This window comes from Pteropus medius, unplaced genomic scaffold (genome assembly GCF_902729225.1).
Source record: "Pteropus medius unplaced genomic scaffold, Ma_sr-lr_union100, whole genome shotgun sequence".
Lineage (NCBI taxonomy): Eukaryota > Metazoa > Chordata > Mammalia > Chiroptera > Pteropodidae > Pteropus > Pteropus medius.
Window position 1 is genome coordinate 930,018 of NW_024351729.1, and position 15,800 is coordinate 945,817.

The 15,800-nt window shown below is 31.2% G+C and overlaps 1 protein-coding gene across 1 annotated transcript in view; it reads left to right on the forward strand.

Moving 5' to 3' along the window:
• The first annotated feature begins 434 nt into the window (after window positions 1-434).
• COL3A1 (collagen type III alpha 1 chain) overlaps window positions 435-15,800 on the forward strand; it is a 38,918-nt gene continuing 23,552 nt past the window's right edge. The window contains exons 1-8 of the mRNA XM_039844218.1: window positions 435-522; window positions 10,025-10,227; window positions 10,491-10,541; window positions 10,972-11,085; window positions 12,353-12,433; window positions 14,183-14,236; window positions 14,704-14,757; window positions 15,538-15,591. Of these exons, the coding sequence (XP_039700152.1) occupies window positions 435-522; window positions 10,025-10,227; window positions 10,491-10,541; window positions 10,972-11,085; window positions 12,353-12,433; window positions 14,183-14,236; window positions 14,704-14,757; window positions 15,538-15,591 (699 nt within the window). The remainder of the gene's footprint in view (window positions 523-10,024; window positions 10,228-10,490; window positions 10,542-10,971; window positions 11,086-12,352; window positions 12,434-14,182; window positions 14,237-14,703; window positions 14,758-15,537; window positions 15,592-15,800) is intronic.

Here is a 15,800-nt window from a genome sequence, read left to right on the forward strand (position 1 = left end):
AGGGGAAATAAAAAATACATACATTTAATTCTTTCATTAAAACACAAGGCAGAGTATTTTGATTTATATGCTTAAGTTATACAAACATATATGTGACTAAAATATGTAACAAACTTATATGTAAACAGATGCATACAAGCTCCAGATGTGTTAGTTTTCTTACTTTGTGGGTTGTGTCTTCTATAAGGGAAAAAGACATATTAATCATTTCTTTTACTGCTAAGGGGATGGGTGCTGCTCTCATATTTCAGAAAGGGGCTGGAAAGTGAGGGAAGCCAAACTTTTTCCTATTTAAGGCCAAAGCAAAAGAATCTCAGTGGCTGAGTTTTATGACGGGCCCGGTGCTGAAGGGCAGGGAACAACTGATGGTGCTACTTTGAACTGCTTTTCTTTTCTCCTTTTCGCACAAAGAGTCTCATGTCTGATATTTAGACATGATGAGCTTTGTGCAAAAGGGGATCTGGTTACTTCTTGCTCTGCTTCATCCCACTGTTATTTTGGCACAACAGCTTCCGAAGGTGAGTAGGTACTGATTTCAAGAAACTTTATGAGGTTTTTGTCTTAATTTCTCCTTGCAAATAGGTATAACAGGGAAATTAGTCTCCTAAAAGTTAATTTCCTCTCTAAGCTCCCAATTTTGAAGCATAGAACTGACCATGATAATACTTTTTTCGCATTTGCTTAGAAAGAATATTGTCATTTTTATATTTAAAAGTTTTCCGGTTGTTTAAGATAAAAATGTTCTTGTACTAACTCACTTTCATGTTAACGGCACTAGAAACCTTTAAAATGGCTTTAAAAAGTTCCCCTCCTGGATTGTTAACATCTTGGAATGCTTCCCTGGGCAGTCTGGAAGTTATTGGTCTCTTGTAATACCATCATGCTTTCCTTTGTATGCTGGATTCTTTGTAAGGATAGACTACCGAGAATTGTTTTCCCAATAAAATAATGCATTTAAAAAATAGCATGCATTAAGAATACTCTAAAGGAAATACTATACGTTATTAGAATTACTGAATAGATTTCTAATGTAAAATGGCAACAAGATTATATTTTCAACCCTTTAAATAGGTTCAAACTGCTCAAAATATTTCATGGTTCCTGTCTCTATTCTGTTTCAAGCACTTACATGGTTGATTAATATATATTTTCTAATAGTTTGTTGTTAAAGATCTAGCGTTTTACACACGTTCTATATTTTAACTACATTTGAATTAATGAAGAGAATATTTTTTAAAAATATCAACAGGAAAGTTTAACTTTCTACAGACAAGGTAAAGACACTGATATTGTTTGACTTCAAAAAGGTTAATCTGTTGTATTTTCTAATAAGTGCAAGCAATGGTTCTTGTGTTGTAATTCCCCCAAAACCACAATTTTCTTATTATTTGATTATGTAAAAATATTTCTTTTAATTCATATGTTTCTCTTAGTCACGAAAATACTGGATGAATTGGAATACAAACTTTCATAGTAATATTTAAATGTTAAATTAGAAAAAATCATTACACATCAATTTCTATATGCAGAAAATCAAAAATGTTTAAATTTAAACCTATGGTTTTTGCAAACATGGTGTCTGAAAGTGGTTTTCTTTGCTTTTAGTACCAAATATCTTTGATGTTCTCACAGGTCATATATATGTAAGTAAGTGGGAAACACCCAATGACATTTCAATTATATTCAGCCCATGGCCACAAAAGAAAGGAAACACACATATTCCTCGTTCCTCTCATTTCCTCTCCCTCTTATTCCTTTTCTCCCTCTCTTTCCCCTCCTTATCTCTCCACCTCTTTTGGCTCCTTTGTACATCTTCCCCCTTTTCATTCCTTCACTCATCGCCCCACCCCCTTCCTAAGGCAGCCCATCCCTTCTCTTCCCTCTTCCCTTCCTCTAGCATCCCTCCCACATCATCATGTGTCCTTCCTATCCTTCCATCTCTTTTCTTCTTTCCTTCTGCCTTCTCCCCTTTAATTTCCCTAAGATCGTCAATCTTTCATCCTCTTTCATTTCTCTTCACTTTTCCCCTCCATTCTGTCCCTCCCAGAAGATGCTACAACTCCCAATTCTTGGCTAGAATACCAAATGACTGTTACCACACCCCCACCTCATTAAAAATTTTTGCATTTTTTCAGGCTCTTAGATTCTGATTTCGGAGTGGGGGGGGCGGTGGGGGAATCACAGTTCTCATTGTTGAAAACACTACAAACCTTTGGTGTTCAGTTCAAAAACTGACAAAATATTTGTAATTGCCTGGTGGATATAATTTTTTATAAGCACTATGGTTATTTTTCTTCTAAATCCAATTTTAGAGAGAAAAAATATTTGATACCACATAAATTCTTTTTATTTTCCTTTTTCTCTTTAGCTGCAGAAAATAATAAATAGCTATGGAATTTTGCTGATATATTTGTGTGCTTTTAAGTTCAAAAGAAATTGAAAGGAATTTTTTTCAACTTATTGTTTTTGTTTACCATGGAAAAAATATTTAAATATTTTAAGATAGGGCATCTTATGTTCCTTATAGGTTTTACAAGAAAATTCTGCTGGTGGATTAGCTTTGGAGAGGTTCCGGGAAGTGGCTGAGGCTGAATATACAGCACATTGAGAACCGTTAGATTTAGCTCTGGGGTATAGGTTTCTTACATATGCCCTGAGAATCCCAGAGAGAAACAGTACAGCCCAAATGAACACTAACTTCTAGTCTGCTCACATGAATTTTCTGGAACATAAAACATGTCCTCACAGAGAATTTTGATCTTACAAATTTGTGAAAGTTCTATTTAATTCATGTTTTTTATTCCACCAATAGAGAAATGTGGTCTGTTTTATATTTCCTGTAGTTTATAAACATGCCAAATTTTAAGCACAAAGACTTACCGCCTAGTGGCTGTCAGGCAGTTACATAACCAATGCCAACATAAAGGTTACACAGCTGGATTCTGTATTTTATAATGAGATTTAAAAATATTACATGTATGAATTTTAAATACTAAACACTACATTTCTGATAAAATATTGTCAAATACACATATTCACACACAATGGTAACAATATTTAAAGACTATTTAGAAATGAGCTTGAAGTTATGGTCATTTTCAAAATTTCACACATAACTACTCCATATATAACATATAATGACTTTTTCAAATGTTTTTCAAGTTTCTAATGTAGTCCTTATTTAACATAAGTATTTTAGCACTGCTTATCAGGTAGATAGATAAATGGATAGATATATATTACTAAATAATATTGCTTAATTAGGACAAGGAGATAAACTTTATTTTAATTAAAAGTGTTTGAGCTTATATTTTGCCATTCTGATAATTCCACTGTAACAATAAACTGTGGGCCTTTCATTGTTTTAGAATTACAAAACTGTAAATGGACGCAAAGAATCAGTTCTTTACTACAAGTTACAAGATTCTATTTTCTATTATGCTTAACAAGAGAATTTGTAACAGACCAAGTAGCATTCAAGTTTTCTGTTTTGTATTGCCCCTAAAATTAAACATACTTAACTAGTGGAAAAAATCTAACATAAAATCACAAGAAACAATTGTAGTTTTAAGAGGAGAGAATGCATAATTGCTCACATATTTTAGTGTCAAGACATCTAACATGCATTCAGTGCTTTAGTTGGAATTGCCAACTAGAAAATGTTAGAACCAAAATTCTGTTAAATCCTGGGTAATTAGAGAAAAAAATATACATTAAGTTCAGAGTATATGAATTTTCTTATTTTTGTAAAGTTTGTCATTGAAAGGAGATACTAAAATATATATGTGTGTGTGTGTGTGTGTGTGTATAGTCCTAGAAAATGTACAAGTTAATGAATTTCTAAAGGTGAAAAAAAGTAGATTTTGCTTTCTATTAAGCACTCAATTTTGAATTGCTAAATCTATTTTTTAAACAAGAGGATCACTTATGATTTAACCAGAAATTTTCTTCAGTTCTGTAATAATATAAATTCTAAGTAAATATAGTATTAAAACAAAATTTCGTGTTTTTCATTTACAATACCTTGCATTTCCTTATCACCTCCAGAGTATTCAGCATCTGATGATCTAAAGGCCTGTGGGTAAATAGATATTGTGATTAAATTTTGGAATTAAACATCTCAGTATTATAAGAGGCAGCAAAGCCTTTGGAACAATTCTGGGAGAGAAGAAAGTGTGATTATGTGCCCTTTAACTAATTAAGCTTCCTAGATTGATGTCTTATCTACAAGTCTTATTTAAAAAACAAGAACCACTGGCTATAAGTTTTTCAGAAGTAAATTGAGACTAAAAGATAGCTTCTCAGAAAAGACCCTATTCCACATGTACAGAGTTGTCATTCGGAGAAGAGTGCCATCTACCGAAACCCCATGGGTTTCATTGTGGATGACTTTTCCTTGGTACAGAGTTCCAAAGATTTTGTAGCCCAGTTCTTTTATTTTGTAACATCAAATGATATCACTGTCTTGAAGTGATTAAAGTGGATTGCTTAAGAGTTAAAGTTTAAACACGAAAAATGTTATTGCCTTTGCTGGACATGAAGAACATTTGTAAAGTTTCCAGGTCTACAATAACTTTCTGGAAACATCTCAGTGGGCTGTTTCTTGTAAAACATTTTTCCTGGGAAAAAGGCTTAGTTCCATTGTTTTCTGCACTCAAAGAAAAAAAAAAAAACGTGTGTGTGGTTAGTGGGGAGTCATATGGCAGAAAAAATACAGTTTTCAAAGGGGAAACTGCTTGTTTCATGTCAAGATGACAACGGAAAAAATGAGATAGATATTCACAAATCATTTGTTAAATGCAGTTTGGGAAGTTATGTTAACCACTAGAATTTCTATCTGTGCCTAATGAAAACACAGCAGAAAGTGGATTCCTTTCAGATTAACAAATCCCTGTATTTTCCATAACTGAGGTCAAGAACTGTAAGCTTAATGAACAAAATGAAAAGTTCAAAGAAGAGGGCAAAAATTTTAATGCTCAAAAGATGCAAAAATCAAAGATAAAGGATTCAGAAACTATTAAAAATTAAATTTGCTTTGAAAATTCACATTGAGAAATTACTGCTTCAGTAAATGGCATTTATCTTTCTGCAACTTTGTTTTCTATATATAGCATTTGGTGTGGAAGATGGCAAACAGGGACCATGTTTTTCAAGTTAATTAAAATCAGAAAAAATACTTTTTGGAGCCTCAGTGTTCATAATGTCCAAACTTAGAAGCTTCTAATGAAGTTAGAAATTCACTAATATGAACTGTTTAGTGGCTATATTTTCCGAAAATCAATGTCTTAGACATCCTAACAATTTTTTTTTGCATTGGATACAGAAGCGTTATCTGTTTGTCCTTGTTGCTGTTGCTGTTGGAATCTTACTTCTCTCTATATAGTAAAGGTATGCTAGGTTTTCCAGTCACAGTTTAATCCTGTTGGTGGTCTGGATGTCATTAGGGTGGCCGTAGAGATAAAACTCTGTTTCATAAGGTCACAGAAAATAAACAACAGAATTCAACTCCGGATGTTAACTTCTTGGTTTGAGACCAAATAGAAAAGATGTTCTATAGAAAACTGGTAACTCTTTTTTAAAAATTTACCTTTTTAGACTGATTTTAAGCTTTCAGGGTTTAGAAACCATTATGGGATAGAGCTGTGAACTTGGCTCCTTTAATCCTACCCTGACCTTGAAACTGCAGAAAGGGACTAGAATGTGGTTGTTAAGAGTGTCAAACTTAGAGACAGCTTTTCTAGGTACAAATCTTAGCTTTACTCCTTTCCATATAACCTTGGGAAAAATACTTAATGTCTCTGTGTCTCAGATTCTCCATCTGTAAATTGAGGATTACAATAGTACTTATGTCTTAGGGCCTTTGGGAAAATTAAATAAAATAGATATGCAAAGCACTCAGAACAGTGCCTACAACATAAGGGATACAGTATAAGCTCTGTCTAATATTAGTTTTACTAACACTGGAATATAAAATTACTGTAAGGAAGAAATTAAACTACTTAGTGACTTAGTGATAAGGAAGGTAAGATAAAATTTAAAGATGTTTGCCAGCTATAATAAAACAAGTAGAATATATTTTCTTTACTATTCCTATAATTGTCACTAAGATTATATTATAATGCAATTGCTGATTGTTAGATGTGTGATACTTTTAATTCTAATTCTCTATTTTATCTTTTGCAGGACAAAATATTAATCAACTTAAAGGAAATTTCTAATTGGAGACATAAAAATCATTTTTCTATAAAGAATAAAATAAGAAAATATCTAGAAATGATGATTCATAAAGATTCGGGGGGGTTTAGGTAGAACAAGAATAAGCAGAATCTACCTTGTCCATGCAAAACAACATTTTAAAATTGAAATTATCCACCTATAAAGGTCTACAGATACTTTCTTCAAAGTCTTTTTTGTTAACTACCATATTTTAACATATTCCAATAAATATAAAAGCAGCAGAAACATGTTTAATAAAAATGTATGTTCTCCAAACATTAGTGTCATTTAAAAGTCAAACATATTTTAGGTGGAAACTATATAAACTTACACTTACAAAATATTCAACTTATAAAATATGCACTTACAAAATATTCAACTTTCTAAAGTAACAGGAAAATAATGTTATGATGACTTACATATCACATCTATCAATAAGAAGAGAAAAATATTAAACTTGTCTCTCAAGCTAAATTAATAATTTAGATACTTTTTAGGGCATATTATTTTTACTCCAAAAATGGAATTAAGGCAAACATAATTTGCTTATTTTTGTGGTCACAACAATAAAATTAGCATAAACTAACATTTGAACACTAAAAATATAAACAAAAGCTTTAAATATATCTGAAAATATCAGATTATGTTACTTGGTTTTATTTTTCTCCAAAGTTCCAAAACAGAGAGCTGGGATACAAAAAAAGCTGAGCAGATTATGTCATATACTAACTTCATTTTATTTTGTAATTTAGAACACGGTAAGCAGATGAGTTAGTCTAATGCATTGATTGTGTGACCACAGATAAATTTATTTTAGGACTGTGCTTTGTAATAAGGAAGAGAAACATCAAGTGACATGAGAGGTGAAGCTTAAAATTAATTACAAATTGGAACAGGGAGTCTTAGTTTAAGCAATAAAAAAAAGAGGAAGTAATTGGAAAATCTATTACTTGTTCACTTTAAAAAAAAGTTCTCTAAAATAATTAAACTTTTATATTGAGAACTTTGTGTCTTAAAAAGCATAATGCACATGGTTTCTAATAAAATTTGGAAACAGGATGCTTAATAAACAATTTTCATTTATGTAACATTGGGTTTAATACAATTCTAACAAATTTGATTACAATTTTAATAAGTCAATATTGTGCTCATTTATTTAATAATTTGCAGAGCAAATGGAAAATACTTATTTTTAGTGATGTGATGATACCTTCAATGAGACATAAACATAGGAAGATAAATACATAGGGAAAAATATGTTAATTTTAAGGCACATTAAGCACATATTTAAAATGTGAGATGCTTGACCATAGCTTTGACTGTTATCCTCATTTGCCTTTAATATGCCATTAGTATTTAATAAGCAATTTCTTCTAACACAGATCCTGTGTTAAACATGGAAGGATATTCCTGATCCAGAGACAGAGCTGAATCATTACTATAAACAAGTAGTATTTTTCCTCAGTTTTACCGAAGTATCATCGACAAATAAAATTGTATATATTTAAAGTGTATAATGTGATTTGATATACATTGTGAAATGATTACCACAATCAAGTTTATTAATGCAGCCAACACACAGTTGCCATTTTTTGTGTGTGGTGAAAACACATAAGATCTAGTCTGTTGGCAAATTTTAAAGCATACAATACAGTATTAATGCCTATAGTCAACATTCTGTACACTAGTGGTATTTTTAAGGGGGCTGGGAAGCCTGAAATTCACATTATTAATGGGGAAATACTAAGCTAAAACTAATCTGTTGGGACATTTCATATAAAATTAATTTAGAGAAAGTTTTTAAATGATTCTTTTTAAGAAAAAGAAGCCAATGCCAAGATCAAAGAAAGTATTTCATGCAATTTTATTGAACAGTCTTTCATCTCATTAAAACTTTCAGAACTTTGGTAAAAAACACTGAACTTGTTTCTTAAATTAAGATGTCAGTTATGTTTACAGAATAATGTTTTTTATGCTTAGACCCTCATATTGTTATTGTTCATAAAATGAAAAAGATTGTGCTTCTCTGAAGCATAGTTTTCATAATACCATTTAAATAGGCCTACTTCATTTGCATTAGGTAAGCATTTGGCATTCAGCTTTTATGTTCACTAAGTATAAAGGAATGTTTCCTTAAAAACTTAGACAATATTTTTTCCCAATGTTCTCATGTATCTGTTTCAAACATGGAAGAGAAACTAGAATAACTTTTTAAAATAAATAGATTCTTTCCCACTTACTTAAAATTGCAATAAAACGATCATGCTTTCTTTTATTAGCTATAGACCACATTGGATAATTGGAACATAAAGAATAAACTTTTAAACTTCTTTGATTCAGTTAAGGGTTTTGCACAAGATCATGAAAGTTGTACCTGCGCACATAAATGGAAACAAGGAGTAGAGGCAATTTTAGCACTCTGTAGTCTATAGGCTTTGAAATTCTCCTTTTCTTTGAACTTTTACTAAACCAGCTGAATCTGTAAACCCAAAGTATTTAGCATGAACCTAAATCATTATTACATCAGATATGGAAAGGATATAGAAATGGGAACTTAAAGAGGTGATCTTAATGGCCGTTTGTAGTATCCAGATGTAAAAATCATGGGACCCACTCAAAGGCTTCTTGGCACAAGGCAGCAAAAAGTTGTTAACTACCTACCTCCTCCAAGGAGGCCTCTTTCAGCAGACATTTTAAAGATTTGGGCTCTGAGAAAATAAAATTTTGCTTTTCGCAAAAATACAAATACTGAACAGTATATCATTTGTTGTTTGCAAAAATGTTTGCAGCTATTTAGAAACTTATTTGTTTACTCAATTACTGGCAAGCTATCATAGAAATCCTCAAGAACCAAAGTTGTATTTAACCATAATCCATAGCTAATGCTTTAAGAACTGAGACCAGATTATATTTTGGCAACCCCTAAAATGATTCATTCATAATAGCTGCTGAAATTTCAGTACCTTACATATAATTAGGAAACAGTCTAAAATTTTGGTTGAAGCAAATTTTTGACCATTTTTGAAAAGCCACAAATACACTTGATTGTGATTCATATTTTTCCCTATTACTTTTACTTATTTCTTGCGAATATTTAATTTTTTTTTTTGTAATTTGGAAACTTCTTTATATCCATATTCAGTATATTATGTCATAGCATGTTGACCTGCTAATACCAAACACAGCTAACAATGATATTCAATATATACAATAAGCTTTGTTAAAGTTTTCCCAGGAATCTGGAAGAGTGTTATGCTGCCAAGAGTATCTGAGTTTTCTCCCGAATTTCTCAACTAGGTTAATAAAATCCAGAAGTCTTCAGAAGTAATGACAAAATCATCTTTATAGTTTAATGCTCCCATCTACTGTTAAAGCAAAGAATAGCAATTGGGTAGAAAAGCTGATTTTCAACTGCACAGTTAATAAATAAATGTTTAAACGTTTGCATGATTTCCACTGGTGTTTAATTCTTACCATAAATGAAATAAAATACTTACTGGCCTTAAGGAAAATTTACTATGGTGTGCCAATGTGATGTTAATAAATAGATTTGATATTTTAAGTAATTTCTTATTACTTAATAAATTATACAGGGAAAATATGATACTCTTGAAGCTTTAATTTATAGATTTTTTTCTTGTACAAGCATGCTGATAAGAACACACTCACGAATTAGTTTAATGAAAGGAAGAAATTATTTGTTTCAAAGAATCTTCACTTTGCTATTGGAAATAGTCGTGACAGCATAACGAAAAACACATTTCAGCAAAACATAAGGAAATATCACACGACCTTACTTATTTTCCAGTTGTTGATGGAGGATGCTCCTATCTCGGTCAGTCCTATGCGGATAGAGATGTCTGGAAGCCAGAACCATGCCAAATATGCGTCTGTGACTCAGGATCTGTTCTCTGCGATGACATAATATGTGACGAACAAGAATTAGACTGTCCCAATCCAGAGATCCCATTTGGAGAATGTTGCGCAGTTTGCCCACAGCCTCCAACAGCTGTGAGTTTAAAGAAAATCTGTACATCTTCAAGATTTATATTTAAACACATAAATAGTTCCTATATTATAGGAGCTTGAAAAGAAATGACAGTAATGTCTGTCAAACAATCTTGTTGGTGTTACATGTAACAGGTAAACATTCCAGTTTAAAACCATGGATTCGTCGTGATTTGGGATAAGAAATAATTATGCAAATTGGGACACATTTCTTGGGAAATTGTTTCTATATCTTGTTCAATCTGTTTTTATTTTCCATTTCTTAGCCTACTCGCCCTCCTAATGGCCACGGACCTCAAGGCCCCAAAGGAGATCCAGTAAGTAATGAAATTAGTGGAATAAAATTAGTTCTTTGAGTAGTTTGTTTTTTTGTCTAATAGTTTTTCCATGTTTGAATTTCATCATTCATAGATTTCCTTGAGTAGCATATATTTAAATAATGACACAAAATAACTTAAACTGAGAATCTGTAATTGTACATGTAAAGATTCAAGTTTCCCACACTTTATATAAGGTCTTCATTTCCATTATCAATTTGAAAAATAAAATATAGGTCAATAAACAAAGGAATAAATGACACTGTAATTATTCACATGATTTGGTTAAAAATGTGTATATTCCCAAGAAAATGTCTCACTTGTATTGATTTCTCATATTATAAAGCAGAGAAGCTACAATTGATAAAGATTCTGAGTCACTAAGACTTTTCACTGTTTTATTCATTTTTATCTATGATTTTTTTTTTAGGGCCCTCCTGGTATTCCTGGGAGAAATGGTGATCCTGGTATTCCAGGACAACCAGGTTCCCCTGGTTCTCCTGGCCCCCCTGGAATCTGTGAATCGTGCCCCACTGGTAGTCAGGTAATAAATTCCATGACAAAAAATTCCCCCCTTTAAAACTATCTACTTCATTTCTTTTTCTTTATCCTATATTACATCTACCTTTTGTGAGTTCCTTATGTATATTCTTTGATTTTATATATTTAACAAATTCTTATTTAGTGCTAAGAGTGCTGGGCACTATTCTAAGTGCTTTATAAATATTTACTTTTCCTCATAATGCTAATGCTATTGCTACTATATCTTTGCAAAATTTTCCAAATTCTCAGTAGGAATGTTGAGAAATGCACAATCAACTCCCAAAAGAATTAACCCAGAGAATATAAGAATTACTGCAACTATACTTATTCTGTTTATAATCCCAATAGTAAAACCTCTGAAAGTTTGAACAAAAAGTAGTTAAAGAGCTGTGAACACTTTTATAGCCTTCAAGTCAACATTATTCAAGCCTGTGCAACTACTCTTGCCAAGCCTTCAGAGCACAGCTCCTCCTAAAGAGCATGGCACCAACTAACCTTGCATGTAAAACAATTAACCAAACAAATAAAACAAAATTTCTGCTATGTTGGAGTTAGAGGAAATTAGAAAACAAATATACAAATCACTAGGAGTTTTTTTAAAAATGACTTTTCAAATATCAATTCAAAAGGAAGCGAAGGCTATTGTCTAACTTATTCTTATCCTGGTACCAAACAGAACCCATTGCTAGGCCTACCATTCAAAACAGAATAATCTTCAAAGAAGTCCAATAAACACATGAGTCTTTCTATTATTCTTATGCTTATTTTTCATAGGAATATTTATTTTTTGGTGAACCTTTTCAGTATACTAACCAGAAGCTAGAGGATACAACTTTTACTTGCATTATTAACTGTTAGGAAAATAATTTGACTTTTTTTTTTTTTTTTTTTTTGCTCAGAATGAGAAGGTCAGGTTATATTTTCTCAAGGCTCTTTCAGCCTCAAACAGTCTATGATCCTATGGTTCTAATGCTGTAGATATCACTTAGAAATAATATTTTGGGTAAGAGCCTAAAAGAACAAATTATTTGAGATTAACATTGCATACAGTTAGTTGAACAATTTGTGTATTGCAGAAGCAAGTATTTCTGTAGGATATCTAGAGCTACAGAGAGAGAGGTTAAGCAAGATAATTAAATACATACCACATATTCTGGCATTCGGAAATTTTATATCAATCAATAGTTGCATGCACTTCTAAATGTTTTTGAAATGAACTATGATTTATATATCAAAATGATCATATTTATCTGGTCTCTTTGCTACAGAACTATTCTCCCCAGTTTGAGTCATATGATGTCAAGTCTGGAGTAGCAGGAGGAGGAATCGCAGGCTATCCCGGGCCAGCTGTATGTATAAATGTTCCTCAGCATTTTAGAGCATTATTTAGCCTTCCAGTTTGTTAAATCTCAGATGATTTTTCTACTAGTAATACTGTATTATCACAGAGTTGTACAAAATAGTTTATTCTCTATCAAGGCTGGGAAAGAATATAGAAGGATTATCATGATCCTTCTCTCTTAACTCATTTTTTCCTCACCGCCTCTCTTCATGCCTGTTTTGCCACTCATTTCTTCTTTATACAAAAATCTATACCAGAGGCCCACCTGCCTTTATGCTTAGATCTCACACTCATATGTTCCCTAATTTTAACCAAATGTTATTTTTTATTTCCACTTTTCTCTTTCTCACTTAAGTTCTTCAGAATATTCTTCTAACATCTTTTCATTAATTAAATGTTACTTTCTAGACCACATTTTGAGTGATGAAGTCCAATATCACAATCTATCTTGCCTCAAATTCTGAAATAAAAATACAATTATTTCCAGAATTCATCAAGTCTTTAAGTTTACCTATTGCAAATGATAGTTATTCACATTGTGCCCAAAGACTTTCTCTCAATGTAAATGACCTAGAGTTTTTATAAAAGCAAATAGCAAAAAGCACTGAAACCTAGGCATGTATACATGATGCATGGTGTTCTGTGTAAATGACCCTTGTAGAAAGCCTTTCAGGAGAAGCAACAGTAGGGAAGTTTATCACTTCACTGCCAGTGAAATGTATGTAAGAGTAAACAAAACATGACTCTAGATTCTTGGGGACTATGGAGGATTGCTGCCTAGATCATTGGATCCCATATTTGTGACTTCTAAAACTAGAGGAGACAAGCTTTTAACTAATAGATCCAAATGAGGAGTTAAAAAAAAATCCTTAAAATTGGTATAAGGTAAATTGTAAAAGGAGGATTTTAAAAATCTCTAAAGATTTTTTTGTGTCTTTCAAAGCAGAAGAATTATATTAACGAAGTAAATATCTGGTCTTACTCAACTCACTCACATTATAAATCCCATTCCTCAATCAGATAAAGTTTTTTACTAAAAAAAAAAATTAAAAAGCCACTACTGATTAACATTCCAAAAAAAAGTTATAAGAGAAAATTTAATTAAAAACTAATGTTTTATAAATTTATTAATAATCTTTAGAAATAGCAGTTTTCAAAACTGAAAATTTCCTAGTTTAATCTGTAGTTCTGAAAAATGATAAATCTGTTGGTTATAATTGTAATTCATTGTTATCCCATACATTGATAATTCTCATATGCATATCTAAATCTTTTTGTCAGCATAACTCAGTGGCGTAGTTAAGAATTTTGGGGTTGATTTACACCATTAATTTTAGAAACTGGGAGGTATAGTATGCAGATAAGTACTTTTCTACAAGAGGCAAAAAAGTGCTCTTCACTAGTACTAGTATCCTAATATTGAAGGGATTTTCATAGTATTTTGCATGGATTTTTCCAGATTTTGAATCTCTTTTTTCAGGCCAACATTTTATAGTACTTACCAATAATTTTTATTGATTTTGTAGGAATTTCATTTAGAGTGACATTTTTGTAATATCTTCATTGTAGATCTAATACAATTAATTATACTCTTGAATGTAATCATACTCTTGAATGTAATAGTTATATAATAAGGTAGGTTGTTCACATTTTTAAAGATGTCAGAATCATTAAACAGAGGCATCTCTTTGATGCCTGAATAAAGTATATTTCAGATACATTTATTTTGTGTTTATCCTTCAAATTTACATTCCAGGGTCCCCCAGGCCCTCCTGGTCCTCCTGGTGCATCTGGTCATCCTGGCTCCCCTGTAAGTATAACCTTTAGTGGTGCTTTTTTCTTCATTCATATTATATAAATCAAGTCAAAACAGATATTGCTATAATTTAGCTCTTTCAGCATACATAATCCTAATTAAGTAGATGAGTAACGACCAAGAAACTATCATTCCTTCAAAGATGTTGGGGTTTCACATTTAATTCCTTTCCACAAGCAACTATTAGAAATGAAAACTTTGATAAAATTAAACCACATGTTTAATTTGCATGTGTATGACTTCAATTTTAAAACAATTCAATTTTAATGGAATTAAGTGGATGAAATGGAATAAGTTAACTTTATTTGGATCTGAAGAGCTTGATTTTAATCTTTATAAACTGGAATGAAATTTGCTGACTACATTTAAAAATCTTGATTTCATACTATCTTCCAAATGTAAATAAATCATATAAAGATTAAGTTACTTTTAAAATATTTACATATTATTTTACCCACCAGGGTTCTCCAGGATACCAAGGTCCCCCTGGTGAACCTGGGCAAGCTGGTCCTTCAGTAAGTAACAATTATATCTATATTTAATATATTGACAATTCTATATAGAAACCATCTTCATTTTATAAAACATAATTAAAGATCTTTACAAAGTATAGATTAAATTATGCTCACATTTTAAAATAAGAAAATATATTTTTATAATAGATGAACTAGTTTCAAAGATCTTTTGGACTATGAATGGTTTAAATATCTTAGGACACTTACTATTTAATCTAGAAATTTTCTGGCTAATTAGCCATCACAATGGTCCAATTCCTAGTATGAATATAAATCCTCTCTCTCTTAAACATATATTTAATTTTTAATTTTTCTATAGCCACTCAGTTCACCTTCATAATTATTCTTCTGATATATAATTTTAAAAACTTGTTACTATAAATAAACATAATCTAGTAGAATTCTCCAAGAAAGCGTGCTGTATAAGTAAGCAAGTAAGGAGAAATTATTTTAATATTTTAAAATATTTGAAAATACCTATATTTTTAAAAATTCAATATCTCAAAAATGTAGAAGTGCAATTGAATTTATAAATACACATGTGTTGTATAAAACATAGATGCATGATATTTTTAATTTTCATTAAAAATAAGTTTAACAAGCAGTAAAAACTGAATATAATATAGACATAACATTAACTCAATGTACCATTTTTATGATGAGAAATTTTGAGAGTATTTTCCAAAAGGAGTTCTTTCCAGGAATACACATAATATATAATAAATTATCTGTAACAGAAAAATCTACAGATTTATTTGTTTTTTATTTCCTTGTTTTCAGGGCCCTCCAGGACCTCCTGGTGCTATGGGTCCATCTGGTCCTGCTGGAAAAGATGTACGTTTTTAAGGAGTGAATGGGGATACTGCAAAATTCAATTTGGAATATTCTAAACAGCATATACCATATGCTGAAATTTCAGAAGGACAACCTTACTCAAAAATCATTAATATTTTAATGACATTTTAGCTAATATTACTCTTTGAATATCTATATTGTATTTTCATAACTACATATGCCATTTATTAAATTCAAACTAGTAGAAT